This window comes from Mastomys coucha, unplaced genomic scaffold, assembly GCF_008632895.1.
Source record: "Mastomys coucha isolate ucsf_1 unplaced genomic scaffold, UCSF_Mcou_1 pScaffold1, whole genome shotgun sequence".
In the NCBI taxonomy this organism is placed as follows: Eukaryota; Metazoa; Chordata; class Mammalia; order Rodentia; family Muridae; genus Mastomys; species Mastomys coucha.
In genome coordinates this window covers 6,013,173-6,037,480 of record NW_022196891.1, presented here as the reverse complement: position 1 = coordinate 6,037,480, position 24,308 = coordinate 6,013,173, and the positions used below count along the sequence as shown (strand labels likewise).

General features: G+C 35.2%; 1 protein-coding gene across 4 annotated transcripts in view; it reads right to left on the bottom strand.

Moving 5' to 3' along the window:
• Cdh7 (cadherin 7) overlaps nt 1-24,308 on the bottom strand; it is a 146,453-nt gene that overhangs the window by 113,985 nt on the left and 8,160 nt on the right. For all 4 annotated transcript variants that reach the window (XM_031379948.1, XM_031379928.1, XM_031379939.1 and 1 more), the window contains exon 2: nt 20,286-20,693. In XM_031379948.1, the coding sequence (XP_031235808.1) occupies nt 20,286-20,693 (408 nt within the window). The remainder of the gene's footprint in view (nt 1-20,285; nt 20,694-24,308) is intronic.

Here is a 24,308-nt window from a genome sequence, read left to right as displayed (position 1 = left end):
AGGTTGGAAACAGATAATTAAATTAAAGCAAGCTTTCCTCTGACCTCCACATATGTTCTGCGGCACATTCCTTCTCATCTCCAAAATATATAATTGTAAAAAAGCAAGTTTTGATTGCATGAATAACTCTGTATTATCTTCTTTCTTATAATACCACCTCTTCAAAAGTTAAAAATGCTGATTTATATGTTATTTTCTCAAATGTACTTTATTTACAGATATGCAGCAAAATACCACAGATAAGTATAAGATCTCAGGAAACACATAGTTACGTTACAAGACTTTCCAAAAGATTTCATATTTTGATATATTCTAATATTATGCTTTGACTATTCCCTATGTAAATTTAAGCATTAACTTAATTTTATTATTTTCAGTGTTTATTTATTTCATCATGTTTTACTTGATAAATGATAAATTTAGTTACTAAATGATAACACAACACACACATACAAATAAATTAGAACTTTCTGAATATTGAGTCTCCTATACCATAAAATCTAATCAAGCAGTCATTCTAAGATTTATATAAATTGTGATACTTGAAAAAGAAAAAAATTGTAAGATGACGTGTGTCCTAGTTAGTTTTAACAATCAACTTGACACTGCCGAGAATTACCCAAGAAGGTAGTCTCAAGTGAGAAACTGCCCAAATAGGTTTGGTTGTTGAGTATATCTCTGGCAGATTGCCACAGGAGGACACTACCCTATTGTAAACAGCATCATTCTCAAAGAAATTGTCACTAGGTTGCATAAAAACCTAAGCATGATCAAGAGATGGTTCAGCTGTTTAGAATTCAAACTTTGCTTCAAGAAAAGGCAAGTTCCATCCTTAGCATCCATGTCAGGGGGCTCACATACACCTAAATATCCAGATCCAGGGGACCAAACATCCCCTTAAAGCCTTTATGGGCAACTGAATATATCCCCAACACAGGCAGACATGCATTAACATATTTTAAAATGAACCCACATGCCTATGGTCACTTGGTATTTTACAAAAAAGACAGCATTTTGAATAAATGGTGCTGGTTCAAATGAAGGTCAGCATGTAAAAAAATGCAAGTGGATCCATTCTTATCTCCTGTATAAAGCTCAAGTCCAAGTGGATCAAAGACTTCCACCTAAAGCCAAATACACTGAAAGTTAGAGAGGAGAAAGTGGGAAGGCGCCTTAAACACATGGGCACAGAGGAAATTTTCTTGAACAGAACACCAATAGCTTATGCTCTAAGATCAAGAATGGCCAAATGGGTCCTCATAAAATTGAAAAGCTTCTGTAAGGCAAAAGACACAGTCAATAGAACAAAATGGCATCCAACAGATTGGGAAAATACCTTTACCAATTATACATCCAATTGAGGGATAATATCAAATATATACAAATAACTCAAGAAGTTCAACTCAAGAGAATCAAATAAGCCTATTAAAAATGGGGTATAGAGCTAAACAAAAAAAATTTTCAAGTGAGGAATATCAAATGGCAAGAAGCATCTAAACAAATGTTCAACATCCTTAGTCAGGGAAATGCAAATCAAAACAACCCTGAAATTCCATCTCACACCAATTAGAATGGTTAAGATGAAAATCTCAGGTGACAGCAGATGCTGGCAAGGATGTGGAGACAGAGGAGCACTGCCTCATTGTTGGTAGGATTTCAAGCTGGTACAAACTCTCTGGAAATCAAACTGAGGGTTCCTCAGAAAACTGGACATAGTACTACTTGAAGACCCAGCTATACCACCCCTCGGCGTATACCCAAAAGATTCTCCAACATCTAACAAGGACACATGCTCCACTATGTTCATAGCTGCCTTACTTATAATATCCAGAAGCTGGAAAGAACCCAGATATCCTTCAACAGAGTAATGGATACAGAAAGTGTGGTACATTTTCACAATGAAGTACTACTTAGAAATTAAAAACAATGAATTCATGATATTTTTAGGCAAATGGATGTAACTAGAAAATATCATCCTGAGTGAGGTAACCCAATCACAAAAGAACACGCATGTTATACACTCACTGACAAGTGGATATTAGCCCCAAAGCTTGGAATACCCAAGAAACAATTCACAGACCACATGAAGCTCAAGAAGAAGGAAGACCAAAGTGTGGGTACCTCAGTCCTTCTTAGAAAGGGAAATAAAATAGTCACTGGAGCAAATATAGAGACAAAGTGTAGAGCAGAGACTGAAGGAAAGGCAATCCAGAGCCTGCCTTACCTGGGGCTACATCCCAGAGCAGAGACTGAAGGAAAGGCTATCCAGAGACTGCCCCACCCAGAGCTACATCCCACATACAGTCACCATACCCAGACACTATTGTGAATGCCAAGAAGTGCTTGCTGAAAGGAGCCTGATATAGCTGTTTCCTGAGAGGCTCTGCCAGGGCCTGACAAATACAGAGGTGAATATTGGCAGCCAACCCTTGGACTGAGCATGGGGACTCCAATGGAGAAATTAGAGAAAGGACTGAAGGAGCTAAAGGAGTTTGCAACCCTATAGGAAGAACAACATTATCAATTAACCAGACCCCCCCCCCTCAGAGCTCCCAGTGACTAAGCCACCAACCAAGAATGGCTCCAGCAGCACATGTAGCAGAGAAGGGCCTTATAGGACATCAATGGGAAAAGAGGTCCTTGGTCCTGTGAAGTCTGGATACCCCGGTGTAGGGGAATTTGAGTGTGTGGAGGCGGGAGATGAGTTTACAATGTGGGTGGGGTATGTGAAAGTGTATAATATTCTTATACAATATTATGAATAAAAGAAAATAAAGAAAAAGACTAGCTAAACATGAGCTTGTGACTGAGCCAGCAAACAGTCATTTTTTATGCATTCTACTTCAAATCCCTCCTTGTGTTTCTGATTTGCCTTCTCTTAGTGATCTGAAATGGAAATAAACATTGTTAGTTTTTCACCACTAAGCTGCTCTGGTTTAACTATTTTTTAATAGCAGAAAATCTTCAATTAGACTGGTGTATTAATAAGGCATTTCCTCTGTTAAGTTCTATACATTTTAGTTTTGACACCAGCATCTTCATTTCATTAAACATGGATGTCCTCATGGTAATGTGCCTTTGCAATAGTAGTGTAGTGCTGGTGCTTGACAATGACAGTAACAGCCATTTAGGCATGGTTATGATTTCACTGTACAAGCTTGCTGACTCTTAAATATATTCACTACAATAATTCTATGTCTGGTGGCTTCTCTGAATGAGACATGGTGAAGGCTGAAACAAGTAAATGCACACCCTGATACAAGGCTGGCAAAGGTGATACCTCCAATTATTACACACTGCAGATGGTTCTTAAGTTAGGGTTAGGTGAATACTAGGTAAATTCATGTAGGACATAGAGGAGGGGTTTTCATTCTTACAAGACCTTTTCAGTTTGTGAATGACAGTGAGTAAGGGAGAAAGAATATCACTCCAAGTCACCATGTGAATAGACTGTGGTCCTGGGAGGCTCATTCTCTATTCACATGCTTCTATTTGGGTGGATAATCCATCATTTTATCCCCTTCCAGAGATACCCCTATTACAGAACTATAGTATTGCCTTCTTTATATTGACTAATCAATTGTAAAGGCATACAGTAAGTATACTGTGAGGTTTTGTATGGGTCAATATTCATTGCCTCTAGCAATCTTCTAATACTCATGTATTTCACAGTTTATGTATAATCAACTGTATACTGTTTCTAAATGAAAATGATTGTAGCATCATTTTTGTCTTCATCCTTGTCATTAGCTCACCTGGCAACTTGGCACAAACCCAGAGTCTCATGGAAGCAGAAACAATATGAGAATTTCCTGGATCAGATGTATCCTTGGGCCTGTCTTGAGGCATTTTCTTAAAAAGTAACTGATGCTGTGGGAGGTGATATCAGTAGCTTGTCTTGGCCTATATAACAAAGGTAAGCTGAGCAAGTAAGGGGGAAGAGCAATTAAGTAGCATCCCTTAACAGTTTGTGTTTTCAGAGTTCTTCCTTGAGTTCCTGCCTGAACTCTCCTTGGTGATGCAGCGTAGCCCACAGGATGAAGTGGACATGGTGATGCAGCATAGCCCACAGGATGAAGTGGACATGGTGATGCAGCATAGCCCACAGGATGAAGTGGACATGGTGATGCAGCGTAGCCCACAGGATGAAGTGGACATGGTGATGCAGCATAACCCACAGGATGAAGTGGACATGGTGATGCAGCATAGCCCACAGGATGAAGTGGACACTTTCTTCCCCGTGTTGTTTTGGTATTGATACCTATCATAGCAATAGAAAAGCAATCCACCACTTTCCTGCCTGGCTATCTTCAGCAGCCCCTGCCCCTCTGTAACAAACATGTTCTCCGGATGATTTATTTCAGCTTCACAATTTTCGTGTTACTTGAATTACGAAACAAGAGAAAATAATGTATGTTTCGTTTTTTCCCTGTGTTTGATTAATTATATGGTGAAATATCTACCTACCTAAACTACTGTCTTTCTCAGTGCCCCTGCAACATTTCCTCTTACATTTTGCACTATTTCTATATGTTGGTAAGGACCCCACAATGGAAAAACACAGGTTCTATTCATCATACAGCTTTTTAAAACCATAAAGGAAAAAAATCTTGTTTATGTGACTACTTAAACAGAGATGTTTAAAACTTCATTATTCCTAAAATGTAATAATGTCATGGTTCCAGAAATATGGTGCAATAAAGTTAATTCTTATTATTTACAGTGGAAATGTTTAATGCTAGCCATTGTCCAACTGGCTTCTAATGTAGTAAAACTCAGTTTCAGAATTCAGAATTTAATGATATATAGCATCTATAACCCCTCCCAATATGTCTGACATAAATACTAGAATAATTAATTCTCTGACCTAAGGCATGGTTTTAAGAATAAAAAGAGTCTCAAGCCAGTCCCTTTATCTGGTACCACAAGGCATCACGCTAATATTTCAAAGATTGTTGAGTCCTGTGCCACCTAGGAAACTTTCAAAGAGTTAATTTTCTTCCAAAATAAAATATTTGAAAAGTTTATTTATTCTTATGAATGTGAGTGTATGGTATCCAAAACTTTTTAAAAAAATTTAAGATTATATATAATTACAAAATATTTTTATTTTTCCTCTCTCCAAACATTCCCATACTTCTCTCCTAACTGTCCTTCAGGTTCTTGGCATCATTTTGCACTGTTAGTGAATGCATATATGAGTTTTTCCAAAATATAATCTGTTCAGTAACTAAAATGTTAGTCATATTATACATTTATTGTCTCAAAAACTGTAGTAAGTAATTTAGGATCGGTCTTAACTCTGGGAGTTAATTTTTAAAGTGAAAGACCTGTCTTAGGTTTATTATGTATGTAATATTTGTCATAATTACCAAAACTTCCTGTCCAAGTATCATTCATGATTATTTACTAAAAATATTGGCGCCAGAAACACCATTCTTTTCCTAGGGTTTTAATACTGTATACAGTTTGCACTGTTTCCACTTTCATGCCTTTCATTTAACACTTAGTACTTTGTACGCCGAGCATCTTCTTAACAGAGGACATTAAAACAAAGTTTGATTTAATTTGATTTGATTTAATTTTGTTTTATTGAGGAGGGGGAGATGGCATTACTACCTCAGTGTGAAAGAGGACAGGAATGAAAAAATAATTTAAATATCTTGTCTATCGTTAGGAAATGTGCCAGCTTGATGAAGCTTGCACACACATATCCCTGTTTTTCCTTCAGATTTGGATCACTCTTAAAATATAATTTAAAAAGAAAATATTTTAATCTACTCAAGTATAGAAAGTAGCAAATATAGAGCAAAAAATTGTTTTGATTATGATCCATAACAACACATATTATAGACATACCAAACATGAAGAGTTTTGCATATAGCAAAACTTACTTAATATACACAAGAAGGGCATTACATACTATCCACTATACCACTATAAAACCCATTTGTCACAGAAGTAGCTAATTGAAATGGAACATGTGTACATCTGTTTTCAGATCTCATTGCTTATGAACCTGAGTTCATTCTGAAGTTAGTATTTCATAACTCCTGTACTCACTCAGAAATGAACCACAGGATTCCCACTCACTCATGTAAACACAGAACAAAGAATTCTTGGGTTCAGGATAATAGATAAATGTATTTAAAAATAATAAGTGATTATAATACTTAATATATGTTAATCTAGGTTGCTCCAGTTCCTGGCTATTAGGCATAGAGGAACAATGAACACAGCCAAGCAAGTAGGATGGTGAGTCCTTTGGGTGTATATGCACTAGATGTCCCTCAACTGAAGAATGGATAAAGAAAATATGGTACCTTTACATGATGTAGTATTATCCCGAAATTAAAGAAAAAAAAATGTCATTATGAAATCTTCAGGCAAATGGCTGCAAGTAGGAAAAACTCATCTTGAAGGAGGCAATCCAGATCCAGAAAAACAAATATGGCATGTATTCCCTTGTAAGTGGATTTTATCTATTACGTAGATGGCAATCAAGTTACAATCCACAGACTGACAGAGGTTAGGTACGAAGCAGGGCTATGGGGGAAGCATGGACCTCCATAGAGATGGAAAATAGAATAGATTCTCCAAGTGGACTTGGGGCAGGTAGGGATAAGAAAAAGTGGGATCAGGTTGGGGAGGAGAGATGAAGGAAGAGAAATAAAAAGAGAAAATGAAATAAAATACATGACAATCATATGGCCCCCTCTTTTATGAGTAACTAAGGCAAGCTATAATCCTTAATGCTCTGGATTAATCTATGAACTTGCTGCTATGTACAACTTACTAGTTAGTTAACATATCCAATGGTGATTATACAAAATGTAGATTGTCCAATTCCATTTGGAAAACAATAGATAAACAGAAAGCTCTCAATTTATCTAGCGCTCAAAGTTCTTTAGGTATAATTCACACATTCTGTTCTCTGCCACTCTGACCTGAAGTGCTTTGTCTGTCTTCTTCAGTGAGGCAGAAGTGGGAATAAGGAAGAAAATACTCAGACCATTACAGATTCATCAAGATCTCTCCCTTGTTCCCTGTTCTCACTTGATTTCATTCTATTGGACGTGCAAACATTTTTAAAACAGAGGCAAGACTCTCAGGAATTATAGAAAATAAGTTGATCATACGTGCTTAGATAACATTGCCACGAATAAAGTCCAGATCTCACGTATCTGCGGTTACATACAATTGAACTGAAACTTTAACTAAACTGGCTCTTGAATCTGTAAGCCATAAAACAGTCATGTCATAAATACTGCAATTCCAAACATGAGGCCAGTTTTCTACTTGTATCATGCTTTCCAACCCTGGAAAGGCAGAGTCCTAACTCTGATATTCTGTAACATGTTTCCAACATAAGAGGTCATTTACTTGCCTGGAGCAGAGAGCCTGTGTTCTCTTAAGAAAGCTTATTTTAACTTCTTATACAGACAAAGAAGGCTGAAAGACCTGAGAGAAATGTAGAGATAAGCCAGAAGACTCTTATGTAGAATTTTCAGAGACAATAATGGGTGAGGAGACACAGGAGTACTATGAAAACGAATGTTATTTCTAAGGAAGGAATTTGAAGATATTCAGTTCAGATTTCATAGTTAGAATGTGACTTTTTTTTAAAAGATTCATAGTGGCACATTCCTTGGATGTGTTTTCTGTACAAAAGCACTGTAATTAATTATTACTTGTGTTATTGTTTATATGAAAGGATTGTTATAATAAAATTAATCATAAAATAACTAAGATAATCATAGCTCAATGTGTTATAAAAAGGAGATAATTCACATCAACTTTCAACACTGGTAAAAATCTGGATACACATATTTGAACTGCATACAGATTATAAAAGACTGTGTGGAACTTGGTCAGCTTGGCATATTTTCTGGGATCAATAAGCAATCACAGCTGTGTTTGAAGACAGTTTTCAAAATTAAGTCACACATAAAATGCTTGAGAATAAGAATTAATTTTTGCAAGCATTTGAATTTGGATTAGTACCAAATCATTGCCTTTGAACATTTTAATCCAAATTTTTAGAAATCAGAGTTTGTATAAAGCTCAATCTTCCCTCCCAGCAATATGCACAGAATTTCAGGTTTTTGTGTATTCCTGGTGCAATAAGTTCTAGTTGAGGAGGATGAATGGAGCATAGACATGAAACACACAATCTCTTTCTACAAGAAGCTTGCTAATTTTTAGAAACACAGCTTCTGTTTTGTCAGGTTCATTGTTTAACTAAATGTGAGTAATAGTCCTATGAGGTGAGCACTATTGAATCTATTTTATAAATGAGAAAAAGGGAAAACAAGCTATTCACTTGAAATCATACTTGGAAATGGCAGAACAAATTAATAACCACATATCAAATAACTATGAAATTAGTGAATATGTTAATATATTAACATATACTATATGTATATGATATAAATTATTCACATACAAATTTTAATCAGATGCATACATTGTAAAATAATTATTTTTGTCTAAGGCATAGTGAACATTTCTCTTATGAAATCCTGTAGCCCTTTCTTGCTTACATTTTCTATTATGGATTATACTCATGTTTACCACAAATGATCTCATCAGTGGGAAAATAGTCTCACTATTATACCATAAACTCATCTACCAAATTTACTGATCATAGCTCTTGCATCACAGGTAAATATCTACTCTCAGGTGTTACAATGGTCAAGCATATTGCAAATTATTCTCTGTAATAAACCCTGAGGTTTATGTCAACACACCTTAACACATATGCCAACATTTCATATTATTTTTAGAACAAGCATAATTTCAAGTTTGTCAATGCAAACATTTTTATTACTTTCATATAAATATTTCCTTATAGACTCTATAAATTGTTTCACTTTGAAAGTGATCCCACACTGTCAATGTCATAATGCAGTCATCTCCGATGTCTTTAAAACTTATATTTGATTGAAAGAATTGTAGCTCTTCGTAGGATTCATGTTCTTGGATATATGTAAATTGAATCTCAGTGCCTGGAGCTCTATTTCTCTTGAATAAGCAAGATGTAGCAGCTTCGCTATGATTCAGTTCCAAAAATTATATAAACTATGTGAGGAATAATAAAGTTGTGCAACTCAGAATTGAGATTCTTGAATATGTTATGGGAAAGAAAATGGCAGTTTTAATGTTATTTATACTTCATTCTAGAGAACCAACTGCAGAATATATAATCTTTCCCTACATATTTGGCTTTAATGTGGACACTTAAATGAGTCACAAATCAGAAAAATCTAATTTGAGCATGGTTTGACTAATTCAACCAGTGATCATCACGAATCTTTCAGACACACACATCTGTTGAGCATTATGTATGTGTTGGCCAAATTTTGTTTGTGTGTTTTTGGCTAAGTACCTTAAAAACATGTCAGCATTTTAACTAGGGACATAAGCAAACATTTGAATGGAGGCATTCTTATCAGATAATTGCAGTGTTTGTATACAGAACTTGCTGAGATGATGTTAATTTCGTTGCTTTAATTACAATTCCAGTAAAGCAACCACATCTTGAAAAATTACCCTTCAGCATTCATTTTCAGAAGACAAGAAATCCAGTTGAACTAGAAATGTAGATTGCCTCACCACACTGCTTCATCACACATAAATTTTGATTCTGCATTTGTCTTTGTTTGGCCACAGGTCAGAAGATACTACTCTAGCTCTTGGCTAGACACCTGTTCTCACTGAAACTAGTCAGATGAATTTAAATCACATGAATCAATTTTATCAATACATTTCAAAAATGCTCTGAGAGGTTCCAATTTACTACAGCGAAAACCAAAATATGCTGCTGTCCCCATGATATGTAAAATAATTGTAGTTTAATGAAATAATATTTAAAAAGAATTTGACAAATTTCTCCAGAGATCCCAAAATCCACAGAGGCTTATATCCTCCATATATATTTAACTTACAAATATTCTCAATATAATCTAAGTCTTCTCTAGATTATTAGGATTACTAATATAATTCTCCTCCTTTGTTAATAGTTGTAAGATATATTCTTTATAAGATAAAAGCTAATGGGCTTTTAAAAAATATTATGACCAATGTTTAGTTCAAGCTATGGATATTGTACTTGTAAGTATAAAGGGCCAAGTTAATGGATTATTGTCAATATCATAACAACTCTATTTTTAAATGAAGTAGATTTAGAAAATTTGATTTGTGACTTATTTCAAAAATTCCTATGCTTAATTCTGTACTCCCAAAGGATTATACTGTACATCAACATATTATACATAGCAAAATGATATTCCTAATACACTAGAATTACTGGAGGAAGTAGTAAAGACTGATTGGGCTCCTAAGACTGACACCCTAGCCTGTACCCTGTGCAGCCTCCTAAAAACCAGCAGCTCCCTATTTTGCTTTCTGAGAAGCAGAGAAAAGTTGACTGGCTACAGGTGAGGAAACATGTCTTTTCAGGCAATGGCCCTGTTGCTATTCTGCCCTGGCTACAGGTGAGGAAACATGTCTTTCCAGGCAATGGCCCTGCTGCTATTCTGTCCTGGCTACAGGTGAGGACACACGTCTTTCCAGGCAGTGGCCCTGCTGCTATTCTGCCCTGGCTACAGGTGAGGACACATGTCTTTCCAGGCAGTGGCCCTGCTGCTATTCTGCCCTGGCTACAGGTGAGGACACACGTCTTTCCAGGCAGTGGCCCTGCTGCTATTCTGCCTTGGCTACAGGTGAGGACACATGTCTTTCCAGGCAGTGGCCCTGCTGCTATTCTGTCCTGGCTACAGGTGAGGACACACGTCTTTCCAGGCAGTGGCCCTGCTGCTATTCTGCCCTACCTTCCAGCCTCCATAACTGGATCGATTACACAAAACACTTATCACTAATTATTCAAGTGGTGTGCTCTGATATTTTGTTATGGCCGGTTAGGAAAACCGATGTGATACTGAAGTTTGTAAATGTGACTGTTAATTCAAATTGCTTGAAAATTAAAAACAAGGACATTATTTCTAGTTCTTCTCAAAGATAGCCATAATTTCTGCTCTTGCTTGCCTCCATTCTTGTGTATTTCTTATCTATTTGAATTTTCCCACATAACTATTAACTCCTCTGTGACATAAATCAAGGCATTATGAAGGTATGCTTATTATTGACTATAAATCCAGTCATAGTTCTGAAAAGGGTCATTTGAAAAAACTGTCAATTTTTGTATTTTTAACATTGATATAATTGTATACAAATTTTATGTTAAAATATAAGATATGAGATTTTTTTCAATGTTTAATTGTCTTATAGAATTCTAAGTGCTTAATATTGTCTGAAACAATGTCTTATGTATAATTATAATGGCTACATATTTGTAAATTAAGCTTACTATGACAAAGTTCTTTATATGTTTTATGTAATAATGTTGAAGGAGATGTTTTAACTTTAGATAATTCTAAGATGTTTGAGATGTTTGAGACTATAAATAATAACAAAACTCTGACCCATAGTTGTTCTTGTCGGAAAGAACCTCAGGGCTGGAAATGGAAAAGAGTCTGAGGAAAAGAATGTCCATCTACAGGCCCAAAGTGAAATGCAGCTCAAGGGGAGGCCCTAAGGCCTGACACTATTACTAAGGCTATGGAGGGCTCACAAAAAGGGACCTATTGTGATTGTCCTCTAAAAGACCCAACAAGAAGCTGAAAGAGTCAGATGCAGATATTTTCACTTAATCAATGAATAGAAGCTGGTGACCCCTGTGGTTGAATTAGGGAAAGCTGGAAGAAGCTAAGGAGGTGGGCAACTCTGTAGGAGGAGCAGCAGTCTCAATTAACCTGGATCCCTGAGATTTCTCAGACACTGGATCACCAACCAGGCAGCATACACCAGCTGATATGAGGAGCCCAGCACACCAGCAGAGGACTGCTGGGTCCAGGTTCATTAAAAGAGGATGCACCTAACCCTCAAGAGACTAGAGGCCCCAGGGAGTTTAGAGTTCTGCTGGGGTGGGGGGTGGGGACATCCTCATGGAAACAGGAGGGCAGGGAGGAGGTATGGGATGTGGAACAGTCGGAGAATGGACCAGAAGGGGGAAAAAATCTAAAGTATAAAAAAAAGTAGAAATAAAGAAATAATAATGATAAAAAGAATATGATTTCACAGATTTTATTTCCACTCAGATGTCCTAAATTCCTTTCCTGATATAAACTTATTACTACAAAATTAGTGACTATGTTAACAGTATTGTGAAATTAAATATGTATCACAATTCAGATGAACAAACTGTGTACCCTGATAATAGGCAACGAAATCTCAGTAAATAACATTGGTGTTTTTATTACAACTACAGTTTTTATTCTATCTGTATATGATATAAGAGAGTTATATTGGTTTATAAATTTTTAAAACTTTTTAAAGACTTTGAAATTTCAATATGTATGCTTTTATATTGTTTTCCAATAAAGAAAACAATCATATAGTACCTTATCCAAGTAGTCGAGTCATTGATTCAGCTGACCATGTAAACTTCCTGATTTGATAATTGGTTTCATTGACAATCATATACCCACTCTTGTATTCACTATAAAGAGACTATAAATGGTCTGCATTGTGAGATATTCTCATACATTATTGGTAATGCATGCAGCAATGTTTAAGCTAGCCATTGTCCTAGCACTACTAAGGTGGTAAATTGACATGAACTTCCATTCCTAACCAAGCAGCTATATTTTGACATTGGCTTGCAAAAGAAAAATTACTTTTCTCCAGTAGTTTCTCCCTGGGTATATTAGTCACATGCCCAAGAATAGGCCCCATGCCCCAAAAATGGAGAGCTAACAACAAAATGAAATCTATGGCTCTTTGGTATTTTTTTTTGGTTGACTCTATCTCTTATTTGGGGCTTTTTAAAATTCTTTGTTCTTTCACTTGTATACAGTATATAGTATACAGTGCTTATGAATTTTGTACTTTTCTGGGTTTTGAATGCCTCTTTTTTTTTCTTCCCTCCATTCATCTTTTACTCATTCTCTCTCACAACCCATTCTTTATGTTTGTTTATAAGTGTGGATTTCTTGTGCTTTTATTTTTTTTTCTGATTTGTTTATTTTCTTTGCTTGCTTATTTTCTGAAGATGCAGAGTATGAAAGAATGGAGTTCAGTGGGTGGGGAGATGGGGAGGAGAAACTAGGAGAAGGAGGAAAAACTGTGATCACAATAGATTATATAAAATGTTTAATAAAATATATGTATATATGAATTAAGACACGACCTATGGAGATTGCTCATTCTGTAAAGTGTTAGCTATAGAAGCACAATGACCTGACTTTGGATCCACAAAACCCATAGAAAATCCATTTATGGTGTCACAAACCTCTAATCCCAGCACAAAGGAGGCAGGAAGAAGCAAGAGGATCCCTGAAGCCCTTTAGTCAGCAAGAATAAGCTGGTGAGTCCCAGGTTCATGGGTAGATAGAACCGTTCTTAAAAACTGAAGTGAAGAACAATTAAAAACAGCATAGAAATATACCTCTGACTTTTGTGTGCAGCCACATTGAAACATGGATATAGAACACACACACACATACAACACACACTGCCCTGCTGCTTCTGCTATTACTACTGCTACTCCTACTCCTACTCCTACTCCTACTTCTCCTACTACTACTACTACTACTACAAAACCAAAAATAAATCAAACTCAAATGGCCTTAAGCTACAAATTATCCCAGGTTGAAAAAGATTTGAGGCATAGGGCAAAAGAAAAAGATTGGTATGTTGGTTGATCTCCACCAAGAAATCATTTTATTAAGACAAGTATTTATAACATTCACTTAGGATACTAACTTTTGGAGAAACTCGTTTAGACAATTGACTTTTATGTTTAAAGTAACTTCAAAATTGTTATAATTGGCATCTTCATCTGTCAGATAAATAAAACCTAGTTGTTTCAATGACATGCTCAAAATAACAAGCCAACTACAGCTTTATAGTATTGCTTGATAAAGATTCTCAGTAGAGTTTTAGAGTACTTTGCTCTGTTTCCAAGGGAGATAAGTTGTTTATCCCATTTTGCCTTGGTTTGAGGAATCTATATAAGATATAAAACAATGCACAGAAGCGTGGATGCTCATGCAATCATTTGTTCACAGATCCCTGAGCCAGCACGCCTGGATTTGCCTTGCTCGACAGCGAAGGTTTAACCTTAAATTTCAATGTTCTCTGTTGTCTTTTGTTCACCTGTTTTTCTTATAAATCCACTGGCACATTCTATCAAGAACAGTTAAGTCTTAGCTCTTCAATCAAGCATGGGAGCACAGTATCTCTTCAAAGTAGACCTGTCACACTTATTGTAGGAATAAAGGACAGAAAGAGGAGGAAAAAAGAAGAAGCAAATGTCATGTTTACCAATTCCTGAAAGAGATTTAGTGGGACAAAATGTTGAATGTGTTTGTGAAAATAGTGTTTCAGGCAATAAAATTAAGGCTTAAAATAAAAAGGTTATTTGTGAAAATGTTTGGGACAAAAGTTGTAATTACTAGATGTTTCTATATATGCTTAATTCAAAAAAAAAACTTGTGTCTGCTTTATTATTACTTAATACTGTAATTATCTTAATGACTGAGGAAAAAGCAGGGAGTTCAATGGCTCCATGTCAGTAGGGTAATCATATGAGAACACATCAAGACAATGACAGTTGACTTTACACAAGGATCTAGTCATTATGTTAGTTAATATCTTGATCTTATCTCCTATACTTAAAACCTCAATATAAACACAGTATTAAAAACACCAAGAGAAGACCATATTATATTCTTCAGTTTTGCTGCTTTGTCAGTAAGGAAAAACAGACATGAAACTAAGAACATTCATTACTTCATTTTGAGCAGCATAAATTGAACAGGAAATTTGCATCCATAACTATGGTGTTTTCTGCAACCCAATCCATCACTGAATGTTCCTCAAGTCCTGCAATTTTTAGTTTTATAGCACTCCAATAAAATCATTGGGGTTGGTCATTTTCATTTATAATTAATAAAACAGGGAAGATGGGAAAATGCACTTGAATAATTGCAAGTTCCTCATTTTTCTATCATACTATGATATATTCTATTTTCCATATTGTGAAAAAATGTACCAAACACAAATTTTCAATTATTGATCCCATGTGGAGAAAATTCACTTAATTCTTTATCGTGATAATTGATTATTACAAGCAAAAACTAACTGATTGGAAGTATTTATTACAAACATAAACTTATTTGCATTCCAAAGAGCTAATCCATGTCCAAATTCTTTTTGAAACCACCAAGAATTCCAGGCTTCTATCAGAAAGTTAAGAATTTAGGAAAAAGAATCTCCTAGCCAACTAAATGGTTATAGAATTCTCAAGAAAACCAACTCCTATTCACTCCTACAATAGCAACAACATCAACAAAACTAACAGCAAAACACTAGGTTTTCCTCCTACATTTCAGTCTGACTGTAGACAACATGTTTAAAGGACAGTTCTCTATTTGATTTATTTTTTGTATGCTGGAATCATGTAGTATATATTCAACTATGAAGATATGCTTTTTCCAAGTAATTAATTCTTTGAACTTGTTATCCTCCTATTGTGTGTCTAACAAATCCCCAAAGGAATACAATTTGGAATTCATCCCGTTAATTTAATTTATTTTCATGATAAAATTTCTGCAGCGATGAACACAGTCACAGTGCTGGGAGGTGCGGAAGCTATAGGAAGAGGATGTGCTGGTATGTAATGAAGGAAGTATGTAGGGAATTTTCACCAACACTTTCAATTAAAAGGAATGTGAGTCAGGAACACTACACTTCTACGTATTTGATTTCTACAGGTATAAATTCTCCCCGAATGAGTACAGAAGAAAGGGGAGTAGCATAAAAGGCTAGAGTGATGCTAACAATGAGGGAAGCAGACTGTGGGAGATGCAGGAAGCACATATTTCTGCGAAAGTAATGGCCTCGGGCACAGCCGTCGGCTGGCAGCCCATTACAGTTAAGGAAGATGAAAACCACTTAATATCTGGAACAGAGTCTTGGTGCTTTTGTAGACAACTTATATTCTGTCAGATGGTTAGGGCGCATTAAATTAGAAATACCAAGGTGAGGAAGACTGAGCTCTAAGCCTACAGCAATGTATCGTGCAATCCGCTCTGATATGCAGCACAGCAAGAACAACAAAGCCCCTTACTCCATTTCCTCTAGTAAGAAATCATACACTAAACAGAACTCGATCATTAAAAAAAGTGCTTTTTCTTTAACTCTATGTGCATTTAGGATCACTAATTTATCAATTTCCATCATAAAAAGCAGGGAAAATACCAATTAAGGTAATTTATCATATCTAAAACGATTCCAGTCCTGAGAACCGCAGATTAAAGTGCTTGCCTTGGCCACTAAGATCTGAATTCAAGTTCCCATTCTGGATCTGCAGAGCCACGAACATAAGGAGCATTGTGGTTTGCTGTCCAGTCAGTCTAGACAACTTGGGGAATGTTAATGACAAACTTATTTTTCATACAGTTATTGAATTAGTTTTTGCAATCCTATGGTATTATCCTAGTCATAGTATTTGAAATTCTGAAAGAATTACAGAAATTATTTTTCCATTTCTAAGCTCAGTTCAAACAGACCATTATTCTGAACAATCAAAATAAGTAAAAATGTTTTCAGTATATAAGTTAGCAGCTACGTTTATCTAGGGAATCACTAAGAAAACATTTGACACAGAGTATCAGTAACTATTATTATATATCATGTGACAAAGTCAAAATATCAAATTATTATTACATTGAAAATCCAGACTAAATGATACATAAAGTTATTTAAAAATAATTTAACTTACATGCATGTGTATGTATTTGTGGATGTTTGTATACATGAATGTAGTGCCATGGCACCAGAAACTTTTCAACTGCCCTACTGGATGCAGAAAACATATCTTCTTAACCTCTGAGACATCTCAGTAGCTCTCCTAATATTTTATATCATTTGCTAAGTAGGAAAAATAAACAGTAGATGTCAGTATTTCTATTTTAGAAGCATGGAAACAAAGTTTTAAGGACACAAGGCTATTTACCTCAAATAACACAACCTGCATTAACTGGGAGAGCGAACAACCCAACTTGCCAATCTGATACACTCTGTACCTAGATAACGTGACCTATGAAAGCCAAGATGTTTATCAAAGTCACCTACATTTCTCCTAAAATATCTACAATATTCTTTGTTGATAGAGTGTGTGGCCATGATGAGAGATTGACATGTCTTTGAAAAGTATTTGTTAGGTTCCTTTTCTTCCTACTTATCCTCCAAATCTCTGTCTACAATATTTAGTTCTCTTTCCTACAAGCACATCAGAACATAGTCATTACATACCTTAACTAAACAAAAAAAGGAGATAGATTAATTTTTATGGAAGCTAGGGAGTATAAAGAGGTCAAAGGTTTTTTTTTTATTTGTTTTTTGCTTGTTTTTGTTTTTATTTTGCTACTTCAGATCACTAAACCCCCACAAAGATTCAAATTTTTGCTCATCTGTACAGAATATATAGCATTCATGTTCTGTGTTATCTCTATACAAAAAAAAAATACAAATTACTTCTATGAGGCCTAATTATTTTTGCCCTAGAATATAAATAACTCACTCAATTGAGGGATCAAGTTATTAAATTTTTATTTTTAGTTTCTTATATTGCAGTCAGGGGCATGTGTCTTGAACTCATTTTCTATCTTCATTGGAAACACTTCCATAGGCACCTTTCAATACACATAATGCAAGAAAAATACACAGACTTATGTAAGTGTCTAATAATATATGTCTTCACTTCTATTCTGTAACACACACACACACACACACACACACACACACACACACACGCAAACCACGCATACTTTTTCTGTGATATGGGAGCCCAGGCTGGCTTTCAATTCTTGAACTTACAATTCTCTTATTCCACTTCCCAACTGGGATTAAAGGCATGCCCAGCAATGTCTAGAAATGACACTGTTTGCCTTAGGAAGTGCGCACACTATTGTTCAACAACCTAATACATATTTCAGAGAAAGTAACCTAAGGCACAGACTTTTGTAATTTTAAATTAATGTTTAGAGGTACTTCTATTCTGAATTATTTTGAGATAGAAAATTAAGAGTAATATTTTTAATATTTCCTAATTTTGTTGAATTTCAGAATTGTAACTTGTTTATAACAAACTCAATTTTTATCAAGTTAATAGGAATCTTTTTACTGTTTTTAAAACTTTTTGCACATGGTCACAATGTACACTTATGTGCAATAATACTGTTTTTGAATTATTTGAATTTCATAATCAAGGAAAGATTGAAGAAAGCTTAATTCATATGTTAAACAACAAAATGATAGATTATTAGTCTTGAATTATAATTAATATTTTCATATTTAATGAAATCTTTAATGTAATATTTATTAATTAGGGCCCATTTTCTTATGCATGCATGGGCAGTAGTCAGAGGACAACTTTCAGGGTTTAGTTTCTTTTTGTACTATGTGAGTCTTGGGGATCAAATTCACATTAGTGCTTTGTAGCAAGTGACTTTACCTCCATTATTTTGCTACAGAGAAACAAACTAAGATGAAATGAGTGAAATTTTGGCACATAAAATGTAAATGATTTTAGTAGTATAAGATAATGGCTGTAAAATAAATACATATTTTATATTTCTTAATATTTACTGTGCTGCTTTACTTTAGGAAAATGCAGGTCCCTGGTCGTTGAACATAATAACTAGTTTATATTTTTCTTTTCCCACAAAGGATCAATTTGTAACCTAAATACTACAAGAAAATAATAATAAATACTAAAAATATTATCTTGAACAATGTAGCTATTTATTTAAAAATGTTTCAAATTTTTTAACCTATTCATGTGAAAAATCACCAATATAAAATATTCAATTTCCTTTTTTGATCTCTAAAACAAAAACAAAAAATAATCCTTATTTCTAAGCAAATGTTTCAGGGAACTCTGCTACATTTTATGAGGAATAAGACATTTTAAACTGGAGAGATAAAAGGAAAAAAACAGCTGTATAATTTACTTACGGATCTTTTTCCAATTGCTTAGTACTAAACTAAGAAATTTAGGACACCACAACACTTTGAAAACCCTATGTCCTGGGAATAAGGTCAGAGAACAGTCCATCAGACCTTGTTCTCTTAACATAGACTTTATGAGGCTATGAGTCATCAAAGCAACATTTCCTATCCAAGTATTTATACAAGGAAAAAAATCTCTATTTGCCTGCCCCATACCACTAGATGTATACACCATGAACTACTCATCATTTGCCTAATAGCATCTCTAACTGAATTTTATTCATACTCTTATTTTTCGAAAGGGTATTTTTAAAAGAAAAAAGAAAAAAAAAAAACAAAAGCAAAAACAAAACAAACAAATAAAACCAGTTCTATGGAAAAAAAAAAAAGATAAGTAAGAAGCCGGATTTGGACTACTTATAACTGAAGCCATGAGGTCTAAAACTTTCATGTTGCAATTTGTAATGCTAACTATAATGAAGTACACATAATTTGGATATGTTTACACAGTATCACGAAACTTGCCACTAGAGAGTCAACTGTAAAGTTTGCTGCTAGAGGAGCAGATGTTCTTATGCATGGCGCAGACACTGGTAAATCGAGGATAGTCCTCTAAGTAACTCCACCACTTCTCATACAGCTTCTTATAAGAAACCCAGATGAAAATTACTGAATCATCTAAAAAAATAAACAAACCAAAGCAAACCAAATTTAAGAGATCAGATGGCAGATTAGCATATCATTGAAAAAAAAAGGAGGAGGGGATTTCCCGAGGGCATTGCATATGGCAGGGAATGTAGTCAAAATTCGTAATATACATGCATGAAAATGTTATTTTGAAACTAATCGTGTCCAGTTATTACACACAGACAAACTCATTCAGCATCAAGTGGTGGAAGAACCAGATCAGTCCACTCATACTGTCATCTTGTTCTGATTGTGGTAATGAGACTTAGCCGCAGGTTTCAATAGTGATAAACCAGGCCACTAAGATCTTTATAGAAAGAACGTCACTCCATAACTTATATCTTCACTGTCCCACCTAACACAGTAGTTAATGACAGAAATAAATCCTTTCAGAGAGGAAACTTTTGTTTTTGTTTGTTTGTTTGTTTGTTTATCACCAAAGAAAAAGTTAGCAGCTCTCCAGGGAACTACAGACATTTACAGCACCCATACGTAACTTTAAAAGGCCACAAATGCCCTACCTTCCCTACATAGAGGGGGTCTGAACCCATGTACTCTTCCAGCACGAAGAACTGATTCCAAACCCAGCTGCGCTTGGTCCGCGACTTTCCTGACTGGAAGTATGGCTTGGATCTGGACTTTGGCAGCTCAGCTTGACTCATCCCAGAGAAACACAGGAAGAGAGCTATAAGCTGTAGAAAATGGCACAACTCCACTTTGCCCAGCTTCATGGCTTTTTTTTCTCTTCCTTTTTCCTGTGTAAGGAAAAAACCTTGACAAGAGAAAAGGCACAGTTCTAGTTGGCTTCGTCGCTCTTGCCTCCGGCAGTGTGTCAGCTGGGAGTCCAGAGATAATAATTTGTAGAGTGTTGGACTGGAAGAGGTCACCAGTGCTGCGGAGCTGTTGCCAAGGAATGGCGTAATAAGTTCCTAGAACAGAGACGAGAGCTCATGTCAGAAATCAGGACATGTAATCTCGCTAAGATTTCTTCACTTACTAAAAATGCTAAATTTCCAGGAAGAGTATTTGGGTAAGCATTGAAATATTAATATTGACATGTATGAAATTATAATAATAGTAGACACATTTACAAATTACATAATTACTGCCATTTGAAGAATTATCTTCATTCCACAGTAAAATTTTGATCTTCTAGGAACATTGCATCATATGATTCCTTCTACCTTAACGTATGTCATCATTATAAAACATTAAAGTTAGTCTTTTTATAAATCTTACAGTTAGTTGTATTCATTAGTATTAGGATGTGAAAAGCAAACATATCAAACCAGGGTGTTGAGCAGATGGATATGTGCTATTTTACATCTCTCCAGTGAAACTGTAAAGGAAAATAAAGTATGAGGTGATTCCCAACCGACTGATTGATTGATTCTGAAGCACAGACCAACAGTTGTTTTGATGTGTTCTGGTGATTGTGATTATCTGTAAAGCTCAGTGATTTCCATTTTCTACTATTCAAATTTATTGTCATTTGCACTGAAGCATGGTTGGTGTATTAGTTTACTGCAGTAAACGAATACTGCAATAGTAAATCTATTCCATAAATCTTTATTAAATGCTTTGCAATGAAACTTCTACATAGTAGGGCCTTATTCCATAAGTAGTTAAAGAAGTGATGCACAATGCTCAATAGATAGGCAAAGAGCACTATATTTGAGAATCTTATTGATTTTCAGCTTGCAACCAGGTGGTGCTTCAGGGACAGCATGGGAAAAGTCCTTACTCAGGTCTCTATTTACTGCTGGCATAGCATCCTGATTATGCAAAGGATAGAAAATCAGTGATAACAAACCCCTTATACACCACAAAGCACCAAGGAATAAGAATTCGTGACAAGATTCTCAATAAATCACTATGTTGGACTTTGTGAATTAATTTTACATTCTATAAGTAATCATCAATAGGATGAATTTCTCTCTCTCTCTCTCTCTCTCTCTCTCTCTCTCTCTCTTTCTGATTCTCTCTCTCTATCTGCCTCCCTTTCTCTCTGTATGTGTTTGTGTGTGTGTGTGTGTGTGTGTACAGTAGATAAAATATCAATAACATAAATCTAAAAGTTCCATAAATATTAAAGCAGAAAAAGAATTATTCTTACAAGTTATTTTATTTTTCATATTGTAATAATGTACTCTGCAATAAAAACACCTTCTACTGAACAGATAAATGCTTTAAACAGTTAAAATTTTCAGAAAAATAGCATACAAAGAAGAAATGTGAACATAGAACTATCTAAACTCCTTGAGAATGTAAATCAGTTCACATAGTAGAAGAAACAAATCCAAGTAGTGTTTAGTCCTGTGAAAATTATCATATACCTTTAGAACACATCTCTATAAAGTTCGGGTATTCCAGAGTGCATGTCAGAGTGATTCACTATTTAGTAAACAATGTATGCTGCTACCCATGAGAATGAGATAAATGTAATAAACTTTAGGACCTATAGCCTGCTGTGAATTAAAGATACCCAAATACAGTGACCAGTGGCAAAGTGAAATGAGGACCAGAGCAGGACAAAGAGACAGGTGAATTAAGGTACCAAACCACAGATAGGAAGGTTGATCTGCAGCTGAGTAGATTAAAACTACTCTGGGATCTAATGTGTGTTCAAAATAGTGGATGAGACGTAAGAGTTTAGCAAATACACTGGTGCAGAAAGAATAGCTAAACAAAAATAAAGCAAGGTCTGCTCTTCCTGCACCAAGCAACTGACTGCATTTCTGGGGAGCAGGAGGGATGTGTTGATCAAAGTAGTCAGATTGAAATACAAGGAAGAGTAGCAGTTTCTCTGTTCTGTTTTCTTTAAAGAAATATCTTTAAAAAACAGAGAAAAGATTATGTTATACGTGATCAAATTCGTGGCATTGTTTCAGTGTGAGAATATATTCAACTTTTTTTTTTTTTTTTTTTGAGACAGGGTTTCTCTGTGTAGCCCTGGCTGCCATGGAACTCACTCTGTAGACCAGGTTGGCCTCGAATTCAGAAATCCACCTGTCTCTGCCTCCCAGGTGCTGGGATTAAAGGCATGCACCAATACTGCCCAACTCTATATTCAAATTTTAAAGGAAATAAACAGCAAATTATTTTTTAAATTAAAACATGGGTGGGGGTGTTTAGTCCAAATACATACTGGCAAAGCATGTGTGTGTTCCCATTTAAATAAATATGCATAAGTGACGTTGTTATACTAAGCTCCATGTTTTTGGATAAGAATAGTTACAAGAAACTCAGAAATCTCCTAGATAGAGTGTCAGACCCCTAAGCCTATTCCAGTGACAATTACAGTAGCAATGCCATGCTCCTGGCATGGTTAACACTTCAAGTTATAAGGTGCTGAGAATGGATCTTGGCCTGTATAAAGGTGATTCAATATGGCCATTACAGTTATTGTTATAGTAATTTTTCTGTATTTGAAACATTATCTGGAAATTAAAGATGGTTAGTGAACTTAAGTTATTATTTTTTATTCCAAGGTTACCAATAGTAAAACTATTGTGATCCTTTTACCCTAAAAGAAAAACATTCTAAGTAGGTTGATTCAGTGTCAAGAAACTATATACTCATAAATCAAAAACAGTCACATGGATATTACACTCTACGGTACTTGCTGGGGGAAAATTGTAACCGTTTTCAAAAGACACTTTTGGTAAACCAAATACTGGATTAAAATTGAAGTTGGTTTAAGTTCATATCCCTTAATGGTATGAGGGGGTATCCCCTGATGTTGGAGAAAAAGGCCATAATACAAATGGGGACGAGATCATTGTGGTCTTGCTAAACAACTTTGGATCCCACTCAGACATTATTCTTTTTATGTACAAAATGAAAAGGCTGAAACAAACATCACTATATAGCCTGGGATACATTTTCCAATTCCTTTAGGCTTTTAAGAGTTTTATAAGAATCATACTATGAGCTTTATTGTAAACCTGGAATGAACCCCCTAATTGCTAATAATTAAAAATGAAGAATTTGAGAAGTTTAAAAAGAAATCAGATTGCCAAGGAAGTTGTTGGCCTGCGTGTGAAGCACAGTGAGCTCTGTAGCAAGCCCTGTTCAGTTTACTCTTATGGCCACTTGAAGATTCTTTCTTGTCTGTATAAAAACAGTGTAGATTGATAAAAGCAACTAGAACATAGAGAAGAGGGAAATTGCTAAACACTCATTGACTCTTGAAATGATATCAACGAAGGGAAGATACCTAACAATTGTGTGCTCTCTCATTTAAATAGAGGGTTAAGAACTAACCTCGATGCGTAACGGGTGCATACACTGTGTAGGTGTGGAGGCTAGAACAGGGTAGAAATTCAGAAAAGTCTTTAGAGAATGTCTGCATTCTAATATATTTCATCTCTGGTGTGGAATATTAACCACATAAAAAGAGAATATGTGAATTATTTGGCATCTCTAACATATTAATGAATCTTATTTTATAATAAATTCTAATGCACATGGTTGTAGTCTCTAAATTATTTGTTAGACTCAACCAAATTATCTGCATTTTTCTTTGATTTCTGCACTATTAC